Source organism: Mustela lutreola, chromosome 16 (genome assembly GCF_030435805.1).
Source record: "Mustela lutreola isolate mMusLut2 chromosome 16, mMusLut2.pri, whole genome shotgun sequence".
NCBI lineage: Eukaryota > Metazoa > Chordata > Mammalia > Carnivora > Mustelidae > Mustela > Mustela lutreola.
Genome location: NC_081305.1, coordinates 11622835 through 11646684, shown reverse-complemented (window position 1 = coordinate 11646684; position 23850 = coordinate 11622835). Strand labels below are relative to the sequence as shown.

At 59.0% G+C, this 23850-nt stretch overlaps 1 protein-coding gene across 1 annotated transcript; it reads right to left on the bottom strand.

The window, feature by feature from the left end:
• Window positions 1-264: 264 nt before the first annotated feature.
• Window positions 265-23850, bottom strand: BCAR1 (BCAR1 scaffold protein, Cas family member). The gene is given in 8 exon segments (XM_059151868.1): window positions 265-1227; window positions 4895-4984; window positions 5788-6885; window positions 7633-7749; window positions 7926-8087; window positions 13741-14352; window positions 23559-23585; window positions 23587-23850. Coding segments are annotated over 8 exon segments (2868 nt in total). The 5' UTR covers window positions 23836-23850; the 3' UTR covers window positions 265-714.

The window sequence follows — 23850 nt, the reverse complement described above, 5'->3', positions numbered from 1 at the left end:
TGCTGTTTGAGGATGACTCAGCTTCTCTCCAGCAGCCTTGGCTCTCAAGGTCTCGGGGTCATGGCAGACCTACCCCCACCTTGGAGGAGATCCCTGGCCTCATGTCCTTAGCCTGGCTCCTGAAGGGACCCACTTGGTCTTCACCCTCCCAAGAAGCTTCCCACAACTTCACCCCAAATCCCCTCCGTCTGTGGCATCAGAGAGCAAGGACACCCCTGCCTGCATCCATGAGGCCTGTTGGCTCTCACACCTCACACCAGAGGCTTCCCATTTTTAAAATTTTATTTAAATGTCGACTATTAGTCAAATGATTGGAAAATCAATAATGAAAAATAGTGTTTTAGAGTTTTTCTCCTGGTACAGTGGCGCTTGTGGTGTGGGGGAGCGAGGGGCAGGGCCCCCCAGCGGGGCTAGGATCAGCTCAAGGGGTCCTCTGAGGCCATGGGGATCGAGGGGTCTTTGGGCCCCGGCGCCGTGTATGCAGAAGACCCCAGCCTACTCCTCAGCCTTGTCTCCTGGGGGCCCAGCTCTGCTTGGGCTCTGCTGAGGAAATGCTGTCCCATATCCTGCCCCGTCATAAATATGTACAAATCCCTGGACAGTCTGGGGCACCAGGCCTGGGCAGAGCTGGGGTGCCTGTCCCCACGCCTACAGCACGGCAACTCTCTCGGGGCAGGTGTCGTCCTCCCGACCCCATCCCTCCATCACGGGCTCTCAGGCTGCCGCCAGCTGGCCCAGGACCCGGCGGAACTGCTGGGTGCTGTGGCCCAACTCCTTGACCCTGTCCACCATGTCCTGGGCGGCGGCGGGGGACGGGTACTGCAGGGCAGCGGCCTTGGTCGTGGCCACGATGCCACGCAGAAGGTCACACAGTAGGTTGCTGTAGTGGGTCACCTGGCTGCGCACGTCGGCCGCCTTGGCCTGCCGCGACAGCGTGTCCCCGATGAACACCAGCTTGTGGGCGCTGAGGATGACAAACTTGCTGTGTGCCACGAAGATCTTGGGGGGCTGGTTGGTGGCCACGGCAGTGAAGAAGGCGTCCACCGCATTGGTGAGGGTGGTCAGGTTGGCCTCGCACTGCTCCAGGTAGAAGAGCAGCAGCTGCCGGTCCGAGGACCCCAGGCTGCCTGTCCGCCCTGGGGCCAGTGGCTGCGCTGGGGTCCAGTTGGCCAGGTCGTGCTCGATGGGCCGGGACACCTCCTGCTCCAGCCGCTCGAACTGCTTCAGCTGCAGCAGAGGGAGAGCAGAGTGAGAACCGCGGCTGCACCACGCCGAGAAAGAGAACGGGACGGCTCCCAGCGGGAGCGGGGACAGGCGCGGTCTCTAGGCCACAGGCAAAGCATGCGTCCGCAGCGGCCTCCCGACACTCAACACTCGCCAGTAACTTCTGCCTATCTCAAAAGGTAGGATTTCATGGAAACCATGAAATGGATCGACACAGAACAAATGAGCAGCTGCCGTGGTTGGGGACGTCAGTCTCTGCTTACGTAATCGGGAAGCAATCACTGCGGGAAAGTGCGTGAAGGGGACACGGACCTGCTTTATACTCTCTGCGGCTTCCTAGGAACCTATCCATACTTCACAATGAATTTTAAAAGCCCCACATTTTGTCTTTAACATATACGTTGTAAAAAGATTCAAATCGGGACACCTGGGTGGCTCAGTCAGTTAAGCATCTGACTCTTGATTTGGGCTCAGGTCATGATCTTGGGGTCACGGGATCGAGCCCTGTGTAGAATGTGCTCAGCAGGGAGTCTGCCTGATTCTCTCCCTCTACCCCTACCCCCAATCACACTTTAAATAAATTAATCAATTCTTAAAAAAGAAAAACTTCAAATACACCAACAAGCAGAAAACAAGACAGCTGTCCGCTGGTATCTCGGGTCCCCGGAAGTCACCCCTGGTAGAATATAATCCAGGTCTGTTATCTTTTAGAACCAAACACAAGTATTTGCAGACGAAAGGCTGTAACGTCTCCAACATGGTTTGCGGGGTAAGGCTGCCAGATACCCAGCTTAGCAGCCGTCCCGAGAGGGGCTGGGAGTGGGTGAATGCACCCAGGGGACTGCCTTCTTCAGTTTTATAAGGGAATTCAATTTTCCATTATAAAAACTTTAAACAGAAGAGATGTAGCGGGGTGTGCCTGGCTGGCTTAGCTAGGAGAGCGTGCAACTCTCGATTGCAGAGTTGTGAGTCTGAGTCCCACAGTAGCGATTACTTAAAATAAAATCTTAAAAAAAAGAAAAAAAGAAAGGTCATGGTATTTGTAAAACTTGTTACTTGTACCAAATGCTGTTTTCTTACAATACATAATTTTTTGAGTATTTCTAGGCTACATGGTCCATCTGCATGTTTTTTCAAACTGTCTTAGTCTCTAAAATACTTCTCCAATGTACTTATTAAAACAAAAATCCAGCTCCAAGTGGATCCATGCAGTTCACATCCACGGTGTTTGAGGGCCGACTGTTTTATGGCCGCCCTTCCAGCCCCGAGCCAGAGGGCAGGGGCCCGCTGTCCGCTGGTCTGTGTCAGCGCAGGGGGAGAGGGGCTCTCCACGACGGCAGCCCCCGCCATGCAAGCTGCCCGTGTGGACTGAGCTGACTGACCAGGGGCCTGCGGGGCTGTGATCAGCTGTGCACAGGCTCAGGCACAGATAAGTTCTGTTTCATCCAAGATTTCAAGCCTTCATTTAATTAGCAAAACCAGCATGGACTTGCCCCTTCCTCATCCCCGAAACAATCGGCGGCAACCTGGGGAGACTCACCATTTGGCCCCCTCAGCCAGGGAGAGGATGCACACTCACTTTCAGTTCGAACTCTTTTCCATTCTTTGACAATTCTTTTTTTAAGATTTTATTCATTTATTTGACAAAGAGAGAGAGAGATCACAAGTAGGCACAAAGGCAGGCAGAGAGAGAGGAGGAAGCAGGCTCCCCGCTGAGCAGAGAGCCCCATGCCGGGCTTGGTCCCAGGACCCTGAGATCATGACTTGAGCCGAAGGGAGAGGCTTAACCCACTGAGCCACCCAGGCGCCCCATTCTTTGACAATTCTTAATAGCTACCTAAGATTTTACTGTATTATTTGTTTTATTTATTCAAGCAATATTCTGGGGTGGGGACAACCGACACACGTGTCTACATTTTTTTTTTTTAGATTTTTTCTTTATTTATCTGACAGAGATCACAAGTAGGCAGAGAGAGAGGAGGAAGCAGGCTACCCGCAGAGCAGGAAGCCCGATGTGGGGCTCGATCCCAGGACCCTGGGATCATGACCTGAGCCGAAGGCAGAGGCATAACCCACTGAGCCACCCAGGTGCCCCTGTCTACATTTTTTTTAAATTTTTTTAAATTTTATTTATTTCTTTGGCAGAGACAGATCACAAGTAGGCAGAGAGGCAGGCAGAGAGAGAAGGAAGCAGGCTCCCTGCTGAGCAGAGAGCCCGATGCGGGACTCGATCTCAGGACCCTGAGATCATGACCTAAGCTGAAGGCAGAGGCTTTAACCCACTGAGCCACCCAGGCGCCCTACGTGTCTACAATTGATGAGCCTGTACCGTAGTGGTGCTTTAGGTCCCTGGCCGAAGGGCACTCGACCTTTCTAGAGCTTTTCATGTATATTCCTATCTCTTCTTCCAGCTTTTAGTAATTTACCTTTGGGATCAAGCAGGTCGGTGAAGTGCTGTTCATGAAAGCAATTCTGGGAATACCCGAAATGTCCCACCAACAGGGGACCAGATAAATAAATGCTGGCACAGTCCAGAGAAGTCACAGAGTTTGATAAAGCGCATGTCCATTTCTTAAACTAGTGGAGATTCCATACATCAGACAGATGATGGATGGACGGATGGATGGATGGATGGAGATACCTCTAATTATGAACTTTTATCCCTTTACAGAGTATGTTCCATGGGCCAGGCTTCTGCTCTTCCCTCCCTTAATTCTCACAATGACCCTGAGATGGACCCACTATGGTCTGTACCTTATAGCTGGGCCAATGGTGGCTCTGCAGGGGCCAGGGTGGAGCTGGGAAGCTCTCCTGGCTCTGCCATCCGCCCCATGCCCGGGGCGGGGGTGGGGTGCGAGGTGCCGAAAATCTGATAGGTGATTTTTCTGTGCTTACATCATGCTTGTCTGTATTTTTTTTTCCATCTTCATAATCAGAATAAAGGTACCTTATTTATTAATTTATTTTTATAATCCCTTTCCTACCCTTAGGAAATGATCTGAAGTATGAAGAAATTCTATATCTGCACACAAGTACAGCAGTACCATTATAATCAGGGAAACTGGGTATGATGTAAGCATTTAATACTCAGACATGTCCCATGACCTTTAAAAACAACTGAGGAAGAATGTTTAATGCCATGGGACAATTTTGAAATAAAAGCAGATGTTCTGGGGCGCCTGGGTCGCTCAGTGGGTTAAAGCCTCTGCCTTGGCCTCAGGTTGTCATCCCGGGGTCCTGGGATCGAGCCCCACATCGGGCTCTCTGCTCAGCAGGGAGCCTGCTTCACCCCACCCCCCCTCTCTCTGCCTGCCTCTCTGCCTACTTGTGATGTCTGTCAAATAAATAAATAAAATCTTAAAAAAAAAACAAAAAAAACCCAGATGTTCCTGCTCACAAACTCAAGAACATGAAAACATAGAGGCTACTCTGGACGCAGGAGCAGAGCTACAAACGAGCCCCAGGGTACCCCCACTGCTTCAGGGGCCTTGTTTCCTGCCTTTTTACACTTTTCTCTGTGTTCCCATGTCTACCACGATCACTCTGATAACAACACACAGAAATCCACCAGACGCACGGAGACAGTCCTGTGGCAGGGAGGGCGGTGGGAGGCTCGGCTCCAGAGGGGCTGCTGGGCTCCCCCGCCCCAGCCCAGAGAAGGCATGCTTACCTGCTGCAGCTCCAGCTGGCCCTTCCCCTGCCGCATGATGTTGCCCTTTTCCAGCAGCTCTTTCTGGGTTTTCTCAAACTCTTCCTTCCCCTGGAGGCAAGGCACAAGGACTGGACTGAGTCAGGAGCCCCATGGGCCTGGGGGAGTGCAAGGCCCTGTCGGCAGCCACCAGGTGGCACTGCATGCCAGACCCAGGCTCGCAGCAGGAACAGCCTCCCAGGAGGGTGCGCTCCAGGCCCCTTCCACCAACTGCCGGCCCCCCCAGGTGGCCAGGCCATCCTCCCTGCCCCGGCTCCCATACCAGGAATCACATTCAAACCCTTCCCCTTGGCATACAGGGCCTGTTCATCCATTCCTGACCACTGGGCCTTGGCACCTGCTGACTCAACCTGAAATGCTCCCTACTGGGGTACTCGGTTGGCATCCGGGTCTCTGTGCTCAGAGGCCCACCTTCCCATCTCCTGGTTTTCTTTCTTTCCCAATGCCTGTAACAATCTTTGTTTTTGTTTATACTTCAAAATCCCTCTCCCCACACACAAGAGAGCTGCTTCTGTCCTGCTCACTGGAGCAGCTCAGCCCCTGCAAGTGCTCAAGGGTCGTTCTTGGCTGGCACTGCAGGGCCTCTGATGACATGGCCACGTCAGCCCAAAGGCCTGAGGCGGGTAGAGGACTGGGTCTGGGCGGGGGTTGCATCTGGCCTGGAAGGTCAGAGAGTGGGCACAGGGACTCACTGAGGCCTACTGGGGCCCAAATTCTTCTTTTGGCCACAGGAAGACTCCGTGTGGAGGGGATCAAGGTGCCCAGGACAGGGTTAGAAAACTTAAGAGACCTGAGGAGGCCAGCAGGCTTCCCCAGGAGGCTCCCCTGGGAGCCGGCACAGGGCTGGCACTTACCTGCAGGTGGACGTAGTCGTAATCCTCCATCCAGCCCCCCTCACTGTTCTCATACTGCCCATCCGGGGAGTCCTGCGAGGTGAACTTAGGGGGTGAGGGCAGGGGCCGGGACTGGATGCTGCTGGCCTTGTCGATGGGGTTGGGGTGCAGGGGGCCGCCCCCCTCTGGCCCCCCAACGGGGGCCTTGGTCCGTCTGAAGAGCAGTGAGGCATTGCCGTGCAAGAAAGAGGCCAGCTGCTTGGCGTCCTCGGGCACAGCCCGCGAGCAGGCCACCAGGCGGTCCACGTCTTCGGGAGTGGTCCCCGCGCCTCCGCGGCCCCCCTCGAGAGCCTGCCCGTGGGCCGCCAGCGTCTGGTACACATCCTCCATCTTCTGCAGCTGCCGGCTAAGCTTAGCGTGCAGCGTGCGGTCCGACGTGTGCGCGGCATTGCCTATGGCGCCGCGGGCGAACTCCAGCAGCTCGTGGACGGCGCCCTGCACGGCGGCCACGGCGGCCCGCAGGTCCTGCCCCGTCAGCTCCTGGGGCTCGGGGGCGCAGCGCCAGCCCCCGCCGGTGCCTGCGCTGCCCGCCAGGTCCAGCAGCTGGGCGACGGTGGTGCTCACGGCCTGCTGCAGTCGCGCCAGGGCCTCCACCGCCACCTCCAGTTCCAGTGGCTCGCGGCCCGGCCCAGCGGCCTCCAGGGAGGAGGCTGACTGGCTGCTGCGTGTGCTGCCGGTGCTGGAGGCTGACAGCCGCTTGGCCTCGCTCGGGGGCTCTCGCTCTGCGGGCGGCGGCACCGCATACACGCTGTCGTTGGCCACGCTGCCGTCGGCCGCCTCGGCGGGGAGGAGCCGTTCGCGGGGCACGTCGTAGAGGGGGCCGGGGCCGGGCCGCCGCAAGCCGGGGGGCACGTCGTAGAGGTCAGGAGCGGGCGGGGGCACATCGTACACGTCCTCGGCTGCCAGCGAGTCCGGGGGCGGCGTGGCCAGGACCAGAGGGTGGCGGGTCGGGTCGAAGGGCTTGGCCTTGGCGAAGGCGGGGGGCACATCGTAGGTCTCCTCACGGAGCAGCGGGCCATCGGGCACGTCCTTGCTCACGGATGGAGGGACATCGTACACCTGGTGGGCAGAGGATCGGTCAAGGCTGCCTATCCACCTGCCCAGATGGAGCCACCAGGACTGGGCCACTCATACAGATGCAGCACCCGGTGTCCTGGTTCCTACCTACACAGGTTAAGGTTAAGAACCCAACTCTGGAGCCAGCCCTGAGCTCAGAATCCCAGCTCCACCGCTCACTGGCTGTGTGACTTAAGGCAGGCGACTCAACCTCTCTGTGCCTGTCTGCTGAGCTGTTAGAGGGGAGAACCCACTTACAGGTTTGTGACCAGGATTACAGGAGTTTGTTCACTGTGCAGCTACAAACACGTGCTGAGAGGGCAGCTGTGACACCACCTCGCCCCCATCACCCCCGTGTGGTCTCTGCTGTGCACCAGGAACCTGGCTGATCTGTGTGTTGTATTTACGGTGACAACACCCTGCTTCACCCAGGACAGTGATGGTTTGTTCCTGATGCTCCCTCATAATTCCTGGTCCCCGCTCACTCTCAGAAGGGTCCTGCTTTGAAGAATGAACTCTGTGGTCTCCTTGCTAATATCCTGTGTGATCCCCTCAAGAACCCATGAAAGGCCCATGAGGGGGGTCTTTGTAGAGATGAGGAAGTGGAGGCTGGAGCGCTCAGTCTGCACTTCTGTCACAGACTGAGGAGCAGAGCCGGGGCCTGAAGACGTGGGTCCCCACCCCCGGCCCACACTCTGTCGCACCCAGCCCTGTATACACACCAGTCCCAGCTCCCCCCCGACTGCTTACTGCGTGGTGGGTGGACAGCGGCAGGCCTTTCTCCACACTGGGGGGCACATCGTATACATCCAGTGATGGGTCCCGGCCATTAGGACCCTTGACAGCCATGGGTGGTGTGTCATAGACCTGAGGCAGAAAAGATGTGGTGACACAGGTGCCACTGCCAGGGCCACCGGAGGGTACAGGAAGAGCAGAACCACCACAGCACCAACCCCAGGACAACCCTGGCCGGGACAGGGGTAGCCCAGCTCCCTAAGCTGGGCTGGGCCAAGGTGCCCCCAACTCCTAGACCCAGTACCTACCTCTTGGCCATACTGGCTGGGCAGCAGCCCCCGAGCAGGGGGCACGTCGTAGATGTCCTGGGGCCCTGGGGCCAGCAGGTGGCGGGGGATGTCGTACTCGTCCTGCTCTGGCTGGGAGGCCTCAAACACATAGCCCTGGCCCACACGGGTGGGCACCACCACCTGTGGGCAAGAGCCATCTGTCACCAACCTGTCACCACCAGCCTGGAAACCATCTTCCAGGACCCACCGTCAGGTCCCCAGGGAGAGTCTACGCAACAGGGGCGGTCTCCGAGGGTGGCCTTGGAGGCCAGTGAGAGACAAGGGCGTTCTCATCCTCTGTGTTCTTGACCCTTTCCTCGATGTGATACAGCATCTGGAGAGCACATGAACCCCCAGGGTTTGTCCAGAGTCGTCTGGTTCTAGCCAGGAAATGACAGTAGTCTACAGCTGGATGACCTGGGAAGTCCCAGAGGAGGGTCTGCCCTGGACTGAGATGGCCCTGCCTGATGTCACCTCCTAGCTGCCCCCTCCCAACTTGGGGGGACAAACAGAGACGATGGTGCCAGGCTGTGCCAGCTAGAGGTAGCCTGCAGGAGGTCCCAATGGCTGGGGCGTGGTGCCTCCAGAAGCTGGTGCCCCTGCCCTCAGCCACTGAGCACATCCTGGGAAGACTCCTGAAGGCAGGCCCACCAAGGACTCCCACTCAGGGCCGTTCTTGGGCCCTGCTGGAAAGCTGGGCATGGGCGTGAGGGAGGGGTCAAGACTAGAGCCAAGAACCCTGCACTCCCCAGCATACCACACCCAGAGGGCCACCCAGACCATCTCTAACCCAACAAGGGTAAGACCTAAGTCAGGGGACGCTGGCTCTGAGAAGGGGCCAACACATTCCCCTCTCTGGTACCCTTCCCTGGCCTGGCATCCAAGACAGCAAGCTGCCGAAAGTGACCCACGACAGTCTCTTCTTTCCAGGCACGCATCCTGGCCGAAGTGGGGTCTGGGAGCCACCGCCCAGTGGGAGGGGCTGGCAGGATCTAACCCAGCGCAGGGCAGGGCATGCCTCCCCCACAAGGCTCCCTGCTCAAGCGCTCTGGGACAGAAAGGCCTTTTGTTCCCTAGTCAAAGGGGATGTCTGGAACAGAGTTGACTCAGGACCTCCCCACACATCCCTGGGGGCAGCAGGGCTGGCCCTCGGGCTCGGTGCTCCCAGAACCCGGCATCCCGGGCCTGCAGCGGGCCCCACGGCACTGACAGCGGGCCCCGCACATCCGTGTCCTGTGGATCTGCAGGCACTGGTTACTCCAAGAGCAGCAGAGCACCCCAGGCCTGGGGTGTGGGCACTTTTCTGCACAGCCCCGGGCTTGGCACGGCCTCCGCTGATGAGGCCTGTGCCCTCCCCTCCTCCCAGGCAGCCCGGCAGACAGTTAGCTGCTGGGGTGAGTGCCGGGTGGGGGGGCATTCCCCGCCCACCACACCCCACCCCCAGCATGTCTGGGAGTGGAGCTGGCGGCCCTCCCCAGACTCATCTCCCTCTTGGAGCCCCAGACTTGAGTCTCCTCCAGAGCTATTTTTAGCCACTAGAACCTGCCAACAACAGGACAGGCGGGGCAGGCGGGGGCTAGCGGGACGTGGCCGGTTGGCAGAGCTTTGGGGTGAGACCCGAGGCGTCTCCAGGCCCCGCAGACAGCAGATGCCCACGAAGAGCCCCCACAGTGCGTCTCGAAGACAGAGCCAGAGGGGAGCACCGGCGGAGGGGCTCTGGGGCCGGACCCTGGGCCTGGGCCGTCGGCAGCCTGCCATCCACTGCTGCGCCGAGCCGTGACAGGAAGCAGCTGGATGGGCCAGCAAGTGCTCTCCATCAGAAGGAAGCGGGAAGGCAGCCCCCGGTGAGGAAAAGCTTGTCAGAGAAACCTACTCTCCAGAGAGCTGCTGAGCCCGCTAATCACAGGCTGCCCCACTCTGCACCTGAGGCCCCATGAGCAGGCCCCCGAGATCCCCGGGGGCTGGGTGACACAGCCAGAGCCTGGGAGGACACACAGAACTCCTGACCGAAGGCCCTCAAGCTCCCACACAGACACATCTCAACAGAGAGAACACACAAAGACACACACGAGACCCAAGCTGGGCTGGGTGTATGCAGAGAGCAGGGGTGAGCCCAGAGACCCTACTGGGCAAGGCCACACACTCTGCCACCTTCTACCTGGGCCGGCTGGCCCCCTCCAGGCCGCTCAGCTACTGGTCTCCCCCTTTCTGCAGAGTGGACGTGACCCCATGTGACCCAGAATGGCTCCGGCTCTGGCCCACTCCCCTCTAGAAGCCTCGGCATCTTCCTCTGGAGCACTGCTGGAGTGCTATGGGACCAAGTAGGTGACAATCTAACCTCTCACCCAGACTGAGGGACGTGCTGGACACGGGTCGCTTCCAAGCTCCTGGACTCCCAGGAGGTACAGGACTAAGCTCAGCTGTGTCTGTCCAGGCGCCTGACCCAGCACCACAGCTGTCCCCTCGGCACAGCTGCGGCCCCTAACCCAGAGGCACTCCCCCACAAGCGACCTCACAAAACACGTCCCTCTCTGGGGGCCCCATCTGCTTCTGCCGTCAGCGTCCCTCTGGCTACGCCCCAGCCTGGAAGGTGCTAATGCAGTGGTGTGGGGGTGCCCTCTCCCCAGCCACACATGCCACTGGGCCCCAGGCTCCTGGCATCTGACCCTTCCCCTCCTGGCCAGCAGCATCACTCGCCCCGGGCTTCCTGGGGGGCAGGACCTCCCACCCCACCCACTGTCCTGACAGGGTCCCTCCTCACCCAACCTCACCTCTACCCCCCGAACTAAGAGCCTGTGTTTCCCAGACTTCTGAGGAGCAGCACAAGGTTTACGAACGCACAACCCGGAAATGTGGACGAAGAGGCCTGTACCGAGACACTTACTGCCTCGCTGTAATCCAGACCCCTGCGATCAGAAACCTCCTGGAGCCCGCCCCAAGGGGAGGGGCAACACAACAAATCTGAGGTGCCCATTACAATCACCTTAAGGACCCAAGAAAATGCTTCTGCCACCTGTGGGACTTACAGTCTCAAAAATGCAAAAGTCTGCATACAAATCTGTTTAAGACATAAAAAATATGCAAAGATAAAATGTGCCCAAATTTCCACTGATCACCTCTTGACTGGGCAATCTCCTCTCCAGGCTTTTTCTTTTCTTTATAAGACTTAATTTACTGATTTGAGAGAGCTAGAAACAGAGTACAAGCAGGACGCAAGGGGAGAGGGAGAAGCAGACTCTGCACTGAGCAGGGAGCCCAACATGGGGCTCGATCCCAGGACCCTGGGATCAGGACCTGAGCCAAGGGCAGACACTTAATCAACTGAGCTACCAGGTGCCCGTCTCCAGACTTTTTCTAGAGTATATGTTTTCTAAGACAAATGAGCACTGCTTTCATGATCAGAACATAAAAGCAGAAGCTCTCGGGGCTGCCTAGACCAGGAAAAACAAGGCTTCACAGGGGAGGCCAACCCGCCAGGCCAGGGCCCTCAGGACACAGTCCCGAGCAGCACTACCACTGGGCCCAGCCAGCTGAGCCCAGATGTCCCCTGAGAGCCAGAGCCTCACCTGGGAGGGTCACAGAACCCACAGCCAAATTGTGGGCTCAGGTCCACAGCCCAGCACATGCTCCCACTGCTGTTTCCTGGCCCACGGGCTTCCAGTGCTTGGAAAGACTAGGGCACCAGAACCAGCCTGTCGGTTTAGGGAGGAAAGTGGGAAAGGGATAGGGCATGCCCCCCGGGGTGTGTGTGAAGCGTGGAGTGTGTGTGTGTGTGTGACTGAGTGTGAGTGTGCAGGGGATGGACTCTGGCCTGTCCTGAGGCTCTCCAGCTGGGCACTGCTCTCTGGGTCTCCCCATGGGGTAGGTGTTTCCCAGGCAGGGCTCTGCTTCTCTCCCTAAAGCCACCTTGGGAATGGCCTATCTGGGCTCTTCCAGTCCAGCGTGGGGTGCTTCTGCCACTGGCCAGGCTCTTGCCAGGCAGCTGAAGGAGCAAGCAGGGCAGGAAGTGTGAGCTAGTGACCCTGGTGACCAGGGTCCAGGCGCCTCCTCTCAGCCAGTCAGCCTGATTCCTGGCCGAGTCTCCTGGTCGCCATGCTGTGCCCCAAGGGCAGGCGCCCCCATTAGCCCTGGACACACCCTGAGAACAGAGGCTCAGGGCCATGGGGGGAGCAACCACTCAGCCACTGTCTCTTCGGGCATGGTGGCTCGAGAGGAGACATGGCACAAACACGAGGCCTGGTCTGGGTGGCAGGGAGTGGATGCTCCGAGTTCAGCAGCTTCTCCCACAGGCCAGCTACTGCCCCAGAACCTGGCCTCTCCCGCCAGGGCTTATGGGGCATGCTGGCTGCTGGGGTCTCCCCTCTGCAGAGGGCTGAGCTGGGCAGCGGGGTTGGGCGGGCTGAGGGCCCTCCCTGCTGGCACAGGCTGGGTTTCTCAAGGTCCTCCTGGCTGAGCTGGAATGAAGAACAGCCATGGAGGGGACAGGGAGAGCGGGTGTGGCAACCCGGTCCTCCAAAGTATATGGGACGCCTCCTCTGCTTCTGGGCTCCCAGAAATTCCACTCCCCAAATCTTCAAGGGACGTGGGCATGGAAAGACACAGGCCAAAGGCAAAAAGAGGCTGCTCCTGTCTCCGCCGAGAGTGGGCTAGGAGCTCCCTCTTCGGTCAGCCTCTTTCTCACACGCGGATGGACTTGGGGGTACAATGCACAGGCAGGCCGGTGTGGAGCCAAGGGTGCTGCCCCCAGGGCCCTATCCCCCGGCCCAGCATCCCCTGGCAACAGCCCACACGGTGTCCTCTGAGAGGCCTCCTCCGGCAATCCCACCGGCAGTGTCCTCCCCACGGCCTGGGCGCCTGTGGAGCCAGGAATGGCCGGAAGATGCGTTCCACGCCCACCCAAGGAGCGGACACGCACACCCAGAGGACTCACGGGAGCCCCTGGGCACAAGGCGGCCGGCCTCTCCGCTCCGTGTGCCTCCCTCCCCTGCTGGCTGGGACGCCGACACGCTGGCTGGAGCTCACGAGGCAGCCATCCGGGCCCGGGAGATGCAAGCCCCGGGCCGAGGACGGCGGCGTTAACAAGACGGACTGGGGTGGGGGGTGCCGAGACCCGTGGAGGTGCTTCCTCAGCCAAATGGTGACACGTGAGAAAGCTAAGTCTCTGACTCCATCTACTCCTATGGATTTTCGGCCGTGCCTGCCCAACCGCCACACTGAGCTCCTTCCTTCCAGTGCTGCCCCCAGGGACCCCTTGCTCTCCTGGTGCCCCCCACCCCACTGGGCCCTGCACCCTGCCCTCTGTGGGCCGAATAACATCACTAGAACATGGAGTAGGCAACCGCCCGCCGTCAGGCAGGGGTCTGGTTGTTCTGGAGCATCAAGCCCCCCGCTGGGCTGTCCGACGCGCACGTACACACACACACACACACACACACACACACACACACACACACACACCGCTGCTTAGGGTTCATGTGCCCAGTCCTGCCGGCCCACCCCTTCCGGACTTCCAGGCCTTTGACAGACACTGCATCTTTTGCTGGGGACACCCTCCCACTGGGGTCTGTCTGCTGAAGGTCACCTCACAGTCCAAGGCCAGCTGGGATCTCTTCTCTGGGAGCTGCCTGTCCATCTTCAGTAGCCAGATAACACAGTCCCCAAACACTCACCTCCTGTCCCCGCCCAGACCAAACATGCAGCTGTTGCTGGAGCCCTCGAGACCCCAAGGGTCTGGCCTGGGCCCAGAAACCAAAGCCTGGGGGTGGACTGCCCGCTCAGGCCAATACAGCCTTACCTTTGCTGGTGGCTTCGACCCCTCCCAGCTGCGCGTGTCCATGGATGGGGGAACCTGGTAGATGTCATGCCCTATCCCAGCAGCAGGTGGCACCTGGTAAATGTCCTGGGCGGGGCTGCCAGGCCCTGGGGGCACCTGGTAAAGGTCGGGGGCTGGGCTGGGTAAAGGGTGATGGGGCATTTGCTTTGAGAACGTCGATGTCTGCTTCGCTGGGGGGGACTGGAACTGTGGGCTGGGCCCAGGCGCTTGGTAGAGGCCTTGCTGAGTCTTGCTGGGGGTGGGCACCAGGTAGACGCTATCGGGCTGGGGCTGGTATGCGGCAGGAAGCATGGGCGTGTACTGGGCAGCCGGGGTGTGGAGGCCAGGCTGGGGTTGGGCCGCAGGGGCAGGTGGGCCAGGTCCGGGTCCCGCCGGCTTCTTGTCATGCATGCCCACCAGGATCTTCAGGCGGTTTCCGGGCACAATGCCTTGGCGCCCATGCAGTGAGCAGAGCCACCAGCCATCCAGGCCCTGTGTGTCCCGCTCCAGCACGGTCATGATGTCGCCCTTGCGGAAGGAGAGCTCATCTGGGGACTCGGCCACGTTGTCATAGAGGGCTTTGGCCAGCACGTTCTGGGGAGAGAGGACACAGGGGTGCATGAGGATGGATGCCAGGGGCTCGGCGGACCGCCCAGCTGCCACCCGAGGCAGCTAATCTTGGCACTGAGAAAGGATGGTCTGAGGAGATTCTGGGGCCTCTGCCCCTCCTGCTTGCAGCAGAGACGCCCAGCTGATCCCAGCGTCTCTCAAATAAGCCTGGACACTACCTCAGACTCCTCCAGAATGCAGCTGCGTTCTACACTCCAGGGATGGCACTCCACAAACTCCTGGAAACCACTCCAAAGTGGTTTAGCGGCGCTACAACCTGCACCAACGCTGAGGAGGACAGCGAGAGTGAGAACGCTGACCAGCAGGTGCTGGGAAGAAAACAGGATGCACACCCTCCCTGCTCCAACCCCCGGGGCCTGCTGCCCCGCCAGCCAAGAGGAAAACACTGGAGTGTGGGGAGGGGACCTGCCAGGACAAAGTCGTCATCATCTGCAGACCACATGACCGTAATAATGCCAACAAACCAGGACCAGCAACTGATGAGAGAGAAATACAGAAAAGCCTGCACCACCACCACCACCAGCTACTCGTTACTTAGGAATTAATCAAGCAAAGACAGCAGGAGACCTCAGGGCAAAAAGTGTGGACCTTCTGCCAAGAGGCTCAAGGAAAAACCTGAATAAAAGAGAAAACACACCAAGTTCACGGTGGGATGACTAAGCACTATGAAAGGCCAATTTGCCTCAGCTTACTTAATAAGTTACAATTGTAACAAAAATGCCAGTTTTCTTTCTTTTTTTTTTTTTTTAAAGGAATTTAACCAAAGAAAAAGAATCCTTCTAGAATTAACGGAGAAAGAGAGGTCCTTGAATAAGCAGGTCAGTTCTGAAAATGAAATGCAACGGAGCACACTCTTTTTGGAGTATGAGGACGTGCCAGGACTTTGGTTCAGCGAGCTCGCTGGGGACCAGTACCCCAGGACAGGGCTGGCTGACAGCCCGGCGGCAGAAGCCCCACATGCAACCCTTCATGGCTGCACCCCAGGGCAGAGGGCAGGCCAGGGCTGTTTCACAGGTGGTATTAGGAAACTCATTCATCGGAGGAAGAAAAATCAATTCGCACACTCGCCTCAAGTTATAAACAAAGAACAATTCAAGACCCACGAGTCAAAGACACAACTCTAACAAAAGAAAAAACTGCAGAGAATATCTTTATGACCTTGACGTGGGAAAAAATTATGACATACAACTCTAAAAACAAAGACCGCAAAAGCACAAAACATAAGGTTAACAATGAGGTCAAACAGATCCAACCTCACCAAAGCGGAATGCTTTCCACCAGGGGGAGGCGGGTAACCCAAAACTGATGGGGTAACAGGTCACCAAACGATGAGAGAGGGATGAATCTAGAATCTGCAGCATTCTACATATCAGCATCTACATATCAGCAAGGCAAAGACAAGACAGGCACCAATGGAAAACCAACAAGATACAAACAGCGCATTGTCTGGAGGGAAACGACTGGCTAAGAGCACCATGGAGGCTGCGCAGGGTCCCAGCCGGCATGTGAGGACACATCTGCCACTCTGCTCTGGGCTCCAGCAGGTGTCCAGGTATCCGGGGAGGGAGGCCAGCCACACCCCCGAGTTAGAGTAGCAAGCCCACAGCCCTTTATGTAAACATTATAAACGTCCATGAAACACTCTACGTATTTTGCAGGACTGCAGACACATGACACCGGCATGTATGCTTCTGGAAAAGGGACAGGCAACAGGAATCAATGAGGAAGATACGGCAAAACAAGAACGGGGTCTCATACGGACAGCGGATGACCGAAGAAAAGCAGTACCCTCCCCTGGCCCTACTTTTTACCCTGTCATTCTCCTGCTAATTCTCCCAGCCACCCAAGAAGCAGGCGCTGCTGAGGGGCTCTCTTAGTCAGCAAACCCTCCTGGAGAGGGACAGGAGCTGCACATGGCCCGGGCACAGAGAGGTCGCATTGCTAAGCAGCCTGTGTGGGACCTGGGGAGGGCCTTGGGGGTGATGGGGTAGAGGCAGGAGGACCCCAGCACTGGCAGACACCAAGCTGGCAGGCCCAGAACCCCGCTGGCTCCTGTGTTCTCCGTCCTCAGTCTCTGCCCTGCCGCTCCCCTCCGGCAGGTGCCAGGATCAGGGTGGACCCAGAGATTTCAGAAGGTCCCAGAAGGGGGTAGGAATGAAGGGGGCACCTGGCTGACAGGAGGCCAAGGGCTGCTTGGGCCTCCCAGGGAGGGGACAAATTGGGATCAGCTGGGAATCCATTTCTCCAGAGCCACTCAGAGTCTCCAGACCCAGAAAGAGCCAGATGCTGGGGGCCAGGCTGGGGGTAGAAGTCAGCCCAGGTGGGCAGATCACAGAGAGCACAGAAGCAGGTTCACTCCGGCACCGTGGCTAGCACCGGGGCAAAGGTGCTCGAAACTGCTGGGTGTTGCAACACTGCCCACATCACGATTGTGATGGTCACAGACACACGGAAGCATTAACTACACGGTCACAAAATGTCACCTGAACTTAAAAAAAATGGAGAAAGGGTAAGAATAACAGTGTGAATGTTTGGGACAATGGGGGATGCTTTCTCTTCCTGTTTTTCAGAATTTCTCAGTTTGTATTTAATGAGCATTTCTTGGCTTGGGCTTTGAAAAAACACACATCCTGAGAAAGAACAGCGGACTACCTCCCCGGCTCCAAGGCAGGATGGGACAGAGGCGGCCGAAGCGGGTCCAGAGGCCACAGCCCCAGGAGGAGCAGGCAGGGGCAAGGGCCATCCTGCAGCACTTGGGGGCCTATGGGCCCCATCCCCAGGCTGCCTGCAAGAAAAGCAAGTTTCCCAAATATGGTCTGCAGCCTGCCTTGGGGAATCACATCCCGTCAGGGGGCGGGACACCGGGCCTACCCTCCTCCCCCTGTGACCCCAGAAAACAGAGCCACCCCACTGGGTCCCCCCCAGCCCCTGCCCTGGTGACCACAGGAAGTGCCAGCAGAGTGAGTCACAGGAAAATTCCCCTCTAGCCCAGTCAGAGGGGGCGGGGTGCAGACGGAAGGGACTGCCCCTCAGAGGCCCCTCACCTCTCAGGAGGGCAGCTCAGGGAAGGCTGGCAGCGGGGTCTCGGCCAGACCCCCCCAGGCAGTGCCGGCTGCTCAGGAAAGCTGGGAGGCTCTGCCGAGGGCAAGGTCTGGTGGGGAAGAGGGAAGAGGGGGAGGGTCTGCCCAGGTCCAGGAGAGCTACTGGGGCCTCCTGCACCCAGGGTGGCCAGCCCCCACCCCCTTGGCGTGAGCTCACTGAGCAGTCAAGGCCAACAACGACTGCAACTGTATAGTCTGGGGCGGCTGGAGCCAGGCCGGGAAGCACCTCCAGGGCTGGGCACGTGGCACAGAGTGCCTGGCACCAGGGGCGCCTCCGTCTGCATCAGCGGGTGCCCCCACCAGGAGCTCCAGAGGCAGTCTCTCTGCAGCCCCCTTGCTCCAGCTGGCCGAGCACCCCAGCTTTGGGCCTCTAAGCCTCCCCAGCTGTTCCAAGACGCGTTCCTCCTTGCTCCTCCTTCCTTCGGAGTCGCTCAGCAGTGGCGCAAACCAGTCCTGGGTCTGGCCTTCCCTCTGCTGCTGGGTGACTCTGAGCAAGTCCATGAGCCTCTGCGAATACCCAGATCCCTCTGCGAATACCCAGATCCCCGTGCTAAAAGGACAGTCCTGGTTTCATAGGATTGTTCCTTTGTTCCACAAAAAATCTGACCGGCTCCTGCTTTCTGCCCGGTGCTGGGCCAGACTCCACAAGACAGTGCAGGCCTAGCTTACGCAGGCCCCTGTCTGCATGGGGCTTACATTTCAGTGAAGCAAAGAGAAAATGATTTATTAGGGTGTATGTGTGGGGGGGACTAGGGCACCTAAAATGATGTGGGAGACAGGGCCACTGGACATAGGGCAGTCAGAGAGGACCTCCCCAAGGTGACATTTCAGAAGACTCATGAAGAATGAAAACCAGGCACCGGGACACCAGCTAGGGAAGAGTGCACAGGCAGAGGATGGACAAGAGCCAAGCCCCACCCCAGGTTAAAAAAATTTAAAAAGCAAAATAAAGAAAGAAAGAGCCAAGGCCCTGAGGGAGGAAGAGGTTGGAGGGAGACAGGGTTGTGGCCCTGGAGTGGCAGGTAGGCCGGTACTGGTAAAGACTCTGGGACAGTGCCTGAGAGCTCAGGAAATGTCATCAAACGGTGGCCACCCACGGCAGGTAAGGCCAGCCAGGGCAAAGCCTTCAGACAGCACCTGAGCATCTCTACTCCGGACACACCCCCCAGGACCCAGCATGCAAGAAGGGCCAGCCCCCCAGAGGCTGGGCCAATCAGGTGCTTCTCCCCACCTGTTAGGGGGCTCAGCCGTGACCTCTAGAGGTGCCATCACAGTCTGGGCGGACACCACCAGCCATCTGTGCACAGGGACCACCGAGAGCACTGCCTGACTCACCCCAAGGTTCTGGCCAACCTCATTCCTGCCTCAGGAAACCTTCCACAGTGCCCCACTCCTTCAGGGACGTTACCAGGACTCTTCTTGGGCACTCACCCCCAACTCCAAGTGATGACCAGAACTCTTGTTACTGCCTACATCTTGCCTCTGACCCCGGTGCCCAGGATGGGGGGTGGGGCTGTGTCCTTCAGCACGGACCCCGCAGGCACACGAGCATGGGGCCTGGTCCTCAATGGACAGGCTTAGCCAGATGTACCGCTTGCAGAAGCTCGAATCCTAGCCTCTCTGGGAGCCGCCAGGAGGACCCTCTGGGGCTCACTCACCCCAGAAGGACGGGGAGGTGATGCCAGCCTGATGCCAACACTCCCCAGGCAGAGGCCGGCCCGCCAGGCCTGCTCAGAACAACACCCTGGTTGTTGCACACAGGAGCCCACAGGGCCGCCCCACAGACCCTGCCTGGCTCTTAGAATAGCGGGCATTGTGTCCTTGGGGCCTGTGGGCACCAGACCCACCGGGTGGGGCAGGCTCTCAGACAAGGCGTCACTGGGCTTCAGCCGCAGGTGGGCGCATGTCTGGCGGACTGCAGCAGCCATCCACCGGCTTTGTGGCACTCTTCCTTGGCTTCGCCAGCTGCCTTGGGGAGCGCTGGATGCGTTCTCGGTATACCCCCAAACCCTGACTCCAAGTGTGACCTGGTGGTTGGGACTGGCGAGAAGAAACATGACCGAGAGGTTCACAACAATAACGGTAACGACGAGCTGTCGGGGTAAGCTCTTCACGTACTCGAATCATCCCTTTTAGCCTCATGGGACATTGAAACTTCCACCTTACAGACAGGGAAACCGAGCAGAACTGTGACCTGACTTGCTAGGGACACAGGCAGATCTGTGCCCTGTGAGAAAGCAGAGCTAGCTGGCTCCCGCAGTGACGCTTAGCTTCCTAGAAGCCAGGAGGGAGATCTGACAGGACCCTTTCTTTCCCCTGGCCCTCAGTCCCAATGCAACACACACACACACACACAGAGTCCCAATGCAACACATACACACACACACACACACACACCTCTCCCAGCCCCAAGCACAGAGCTTCCCACACAGTAGTCACTCGGAAAACACTAGTTCCCTTCATACCCAGAACCATCTCACACTCAGGCCAAGACTATTTCTGGGGTATTCTGTTTGCTTGTCCCAAGGAGCCCCCATGGCTAATGGATACAGGCCCAATGCCCGTGTGTCTGAATGGCAGTCCGCATCCACAACCCCTGCTCACTGGTGCCCTTGGAATCCCCCTGGAAAGACAGCAGCCCGGGGCCCACTCGCCAGGGTCCTGACCATCCCTCCTACTCTGGGGACAGTCTCCTCCCTTCCCAGAGGTCCTTGGTGAAACTCCGTCCCAGCCAGCCTGACCATCACTCCTCTAATACACCCAGGAACAACTGATTAGCCTGAGTCTGGGCTCAAGTCCTCAGTGTTGACTACCAAGGAGCAAAACCATGGGCACCTCTATTCCAGAGCCGTCCCAAGGGGAGCGCAGCTCCTGCCCTACCCACCTCAGGACAAGGCTGGGAACCGTATGTGGGTCCTCGGCCCTCTGTCTGGTGCTCAGCACCTAGAGGGCAGCTCTGCTGAAGGAAGGACTAAGAGCCGTCATGTGCTGGCCACCGCCAGCGGCTCCCTTCCGCAAACACGAGCTCTGGCTGCAGCAGCTGCTGGACATGCTTCCCTGTCCCCGGCCGGCTCAGCACTGGAGACAGCACCCTGCCCCAACCCCTGCCAGGGCATCCCAGACACTGTCCCCGGGAGGCTGTCAGAGAAGGAAAAGTGGCATGGGCAGGGCCCTCCTGCCAGGGCACAGAGCACCTGCAGCGGTCACACACCGCAGATGGTGATCGCAAGCAAACCGGAGAAAGGGCACCCAGAGGGTGGGAGGCAAAGTCCTGGAGCCTGCAGCCCACTCCCACTGCCAGCAGCTTGGGAAGGGTCCCCAACCCCTCTAGAATCCTCCCCACTGCCACCCAACCCAGGCAAGTGACCCAGGCTGGCAGAACCCTGACCTCCACACTTGACTACCCATTCATTACTCTCCTTCTCTGTTTCTGGAACCTTGCTGGAAGGACTCGGATTCTGGAACAGCCGGTTCACTACTACCGACATTTGGTCTCTCAGAGAGACCGGCATGAGGCAGACCTTCACTTCAGGGACAACACCAGACTCAGATATGCCATCATGGAGGGGCAGAGGCAGAAGGAACAGCCCCAGCAGGGACAGGAGGGACCTTACTCCTTCTAAGACCCCAGTTTCTCTACCTTGACATCTAAAGCCCCCTGCAGCTCTGCCACGCTCCAGTCCTGAGTGGTAACTTTCAGCAACCCTTCAAGCAGCACCAACCAACTCAGCAGGAATGGAGGGGGACACAACGGTACAAAAGTGGGGTTCTCACTCAAATTAAAGTATCAAATCCCTGATTTCTAGGATGCACAGTAGAGATGAGGGTCTGATATGGGGCCCTGTCACCCCCCTGCCCCAGGCTCGAACCTCACTCCTCACTTACAAGTGGAAGAAATCAGGGCAGCAAGACAGGAGAGCCAAGGCCTCTCTCCAGTGCCAGAAGGCCCAGCCCTATCTCCCTCCTTGAAGGGTAACCACCCTTTAGCCCCTTATTTGGGGGCCCTGAGGGCCCAGAGAAAGAGAAGCTTGCCCAGTGTCTTTGCTGGAGAATGATCCCTATCACCCCAGCCCTACACCTTGCTCTCCAAGTGTCCCTCACCCCTCTGGGAAGCTTCCTGGGGAGCACACCTGGCCTCTGCTTCTGGCCGCCCACTGGTTGTGGGCTCCTGGGAGCTGGAGGAGGGAGTTTTCCAGGCCCATGAGAAAAAGGTGATGGGAACTCCCAGAACAATGGATGCCAGGAGGGGACCACAAAAGCACAGTCCTGGACCCAGAAGGACCCCACCAAGTTGGCAGCCAGCAGAGCATGGCAGCACCCCAGGGCCCAGAGCACTCCCAATCCAGGGGTGGGGGTGGGAGAGCACACATGAGGCCGGGCGTGGGGCTGTACTGGGAGACTAAGCTCTGAATCCAAGCCCATGAGAACAAGTACCTCTCCCTCTCTGTGCCTCAGTCTCCCCATGTGGATGACAACAGAGAGAGTAGCTGTCTCGGGGCCCTTCCCACTCAGGAGGCCCTAGTGCTGCTGCCCTTACTTCTCGCCCCTGTCTATGCCCAAGGAGATGGTCCTGGCAGCCCACAGCCCTCACACCCTGGTTCAGTACAAACTGTAACGGCCAGAGGCTCCAGCTCTCCTCCTGGAACCAAGGCTGACTGTCCCGGCAGAACCTGGCCCTGCCCTGCCTCCACCCAGTTCCCATGGGGGCTCCTTTGTGGCCCCGGGCAAGCGGGTAGTGGGTGCTGCTGCCAGGAGGGCATGTCAGCAGCTCCTCCCAGCACCCAGCACACACCTGCTTTTCTAGGCCCTGCCACCCTGGGACCCCACATCATGAGCTCTTGAGCTAGGAAAGGAAATGGGACACCGGAGGATGTGTCTCCCCGCCTCAAGGATGAGAAACATGTCCCAGCCTGGCTGAAATCTGGAGTCATGCAAACGGGGAGAGTGCCTCCCAGCCTAGACCTTCGGGGCAGGGTAGAGAAAAAGAAGCCCCATGTCCCCAAGATTGACAAGTGAGCCACTACCCCCACCCAGTCTGGGACCCAAGACCCCAAAATCTCCCCCAGGCAATAACCCGCCCAGGGACCCCAAGCACCCCAGCCCTCAGTAAGTCTTAGCTTCTCCAACTCCTTCAACAGTGCACTGAGCTGCGCCTCCAACAGCAGTGAGGGGCTGGGCACTCTGGGGGGACCCCGAGTGCGGCCCTGCTCCTCCCCTAGCTCCACACTCTGAGACCTCGAACGCTGGGACCAGGGTCACAGTGTGGCCCTGGATGCCGCCGCCAGGAGGCTTCTACCTCAGTATTTGCAACCAGGGTAGGTAAAGGCGGAAAAGCGCCTACCCCCAGGCCGGGGATCCAAGCGCACACAGGCCGGGGGTGAATCATTAACAGACCCAGGATTTGCTCTCCCGCAGCACCAACATCTCGGTCGGTCACCGCGCACTTGTTCGCTCGATCCCTAGCCTGGGGGCGGGGAGGGGGAGCTCCCCACGCCAAAACACACAGATGGACCAAGGAGGGACTACCAACCCCCCGCGTCCTGGAAATCCACGCCTCCTGGAAGTTCATGGTCCAGGGAATCTCTGACTTGTCCCTGTTGCTGAGGAAACTGAGGCTCGGAGACAGGTCTCGCAGGCCCAAGGTCACCCAGCAGGCGGCGGCCGGCAGGGGGAGAGCGGGACTCCGGCCAGCAACTTTCCCGGATCCAGGAACTTTCCTGCCGGCCAGCGGCCCGAGTCCCGCCCTTCCAACCGCCCCGTGAGCACGCAGGCTCTGGGATCCTCCGCAGTGGTCGCCTCCGCGCGCTCCCGCCACGGCGGAAGATGGGCTCCAGGACCTCGGACCCCTGCTCGGTCGCGGCCCTGCGGAGACTCCAGCGGCCAGCGGTTCCCAGGACCCGCAGGTCCGGCAGGAAATGCCACTCATTTAACTCTCACTAGGGACCGCCCCGCGCGCGGGCTGGGCGGCCGCCTGGAAGCCGGTACGCGGACGCCGGCCGGCGCCCGCAGGAGCCCGGCCCCGGCCCCGCGCTCCCGGACCCCGGCCGCGGCCGCGGCCGCCGCACTCACCAGGTAGTTCATCGTGTCCGGCCGAACTGGGGCCCCGCCTCCCCGCAGGGGCGCACACCAAGCTGCCCGTGCCGCGCTCTCTCTGGGCCCCGAGAAGGCCGCAGCCGCCCGGGTCCCGGCCTGGGTCCGACCGCTTCAGCCACCACGCTGGCTGCCGCCACCACCGCCCAGAGAAGGTCCCAGCTCGCTCCGCCCGCCGCCGCCGCCGCCGCGGCCCGACCGGCCCAGCCCGGCTCCCAGCATGCCCGGCCGCGCGCGCCCATTGGCCGCTCCCCATGCAAATGAGCCGCCG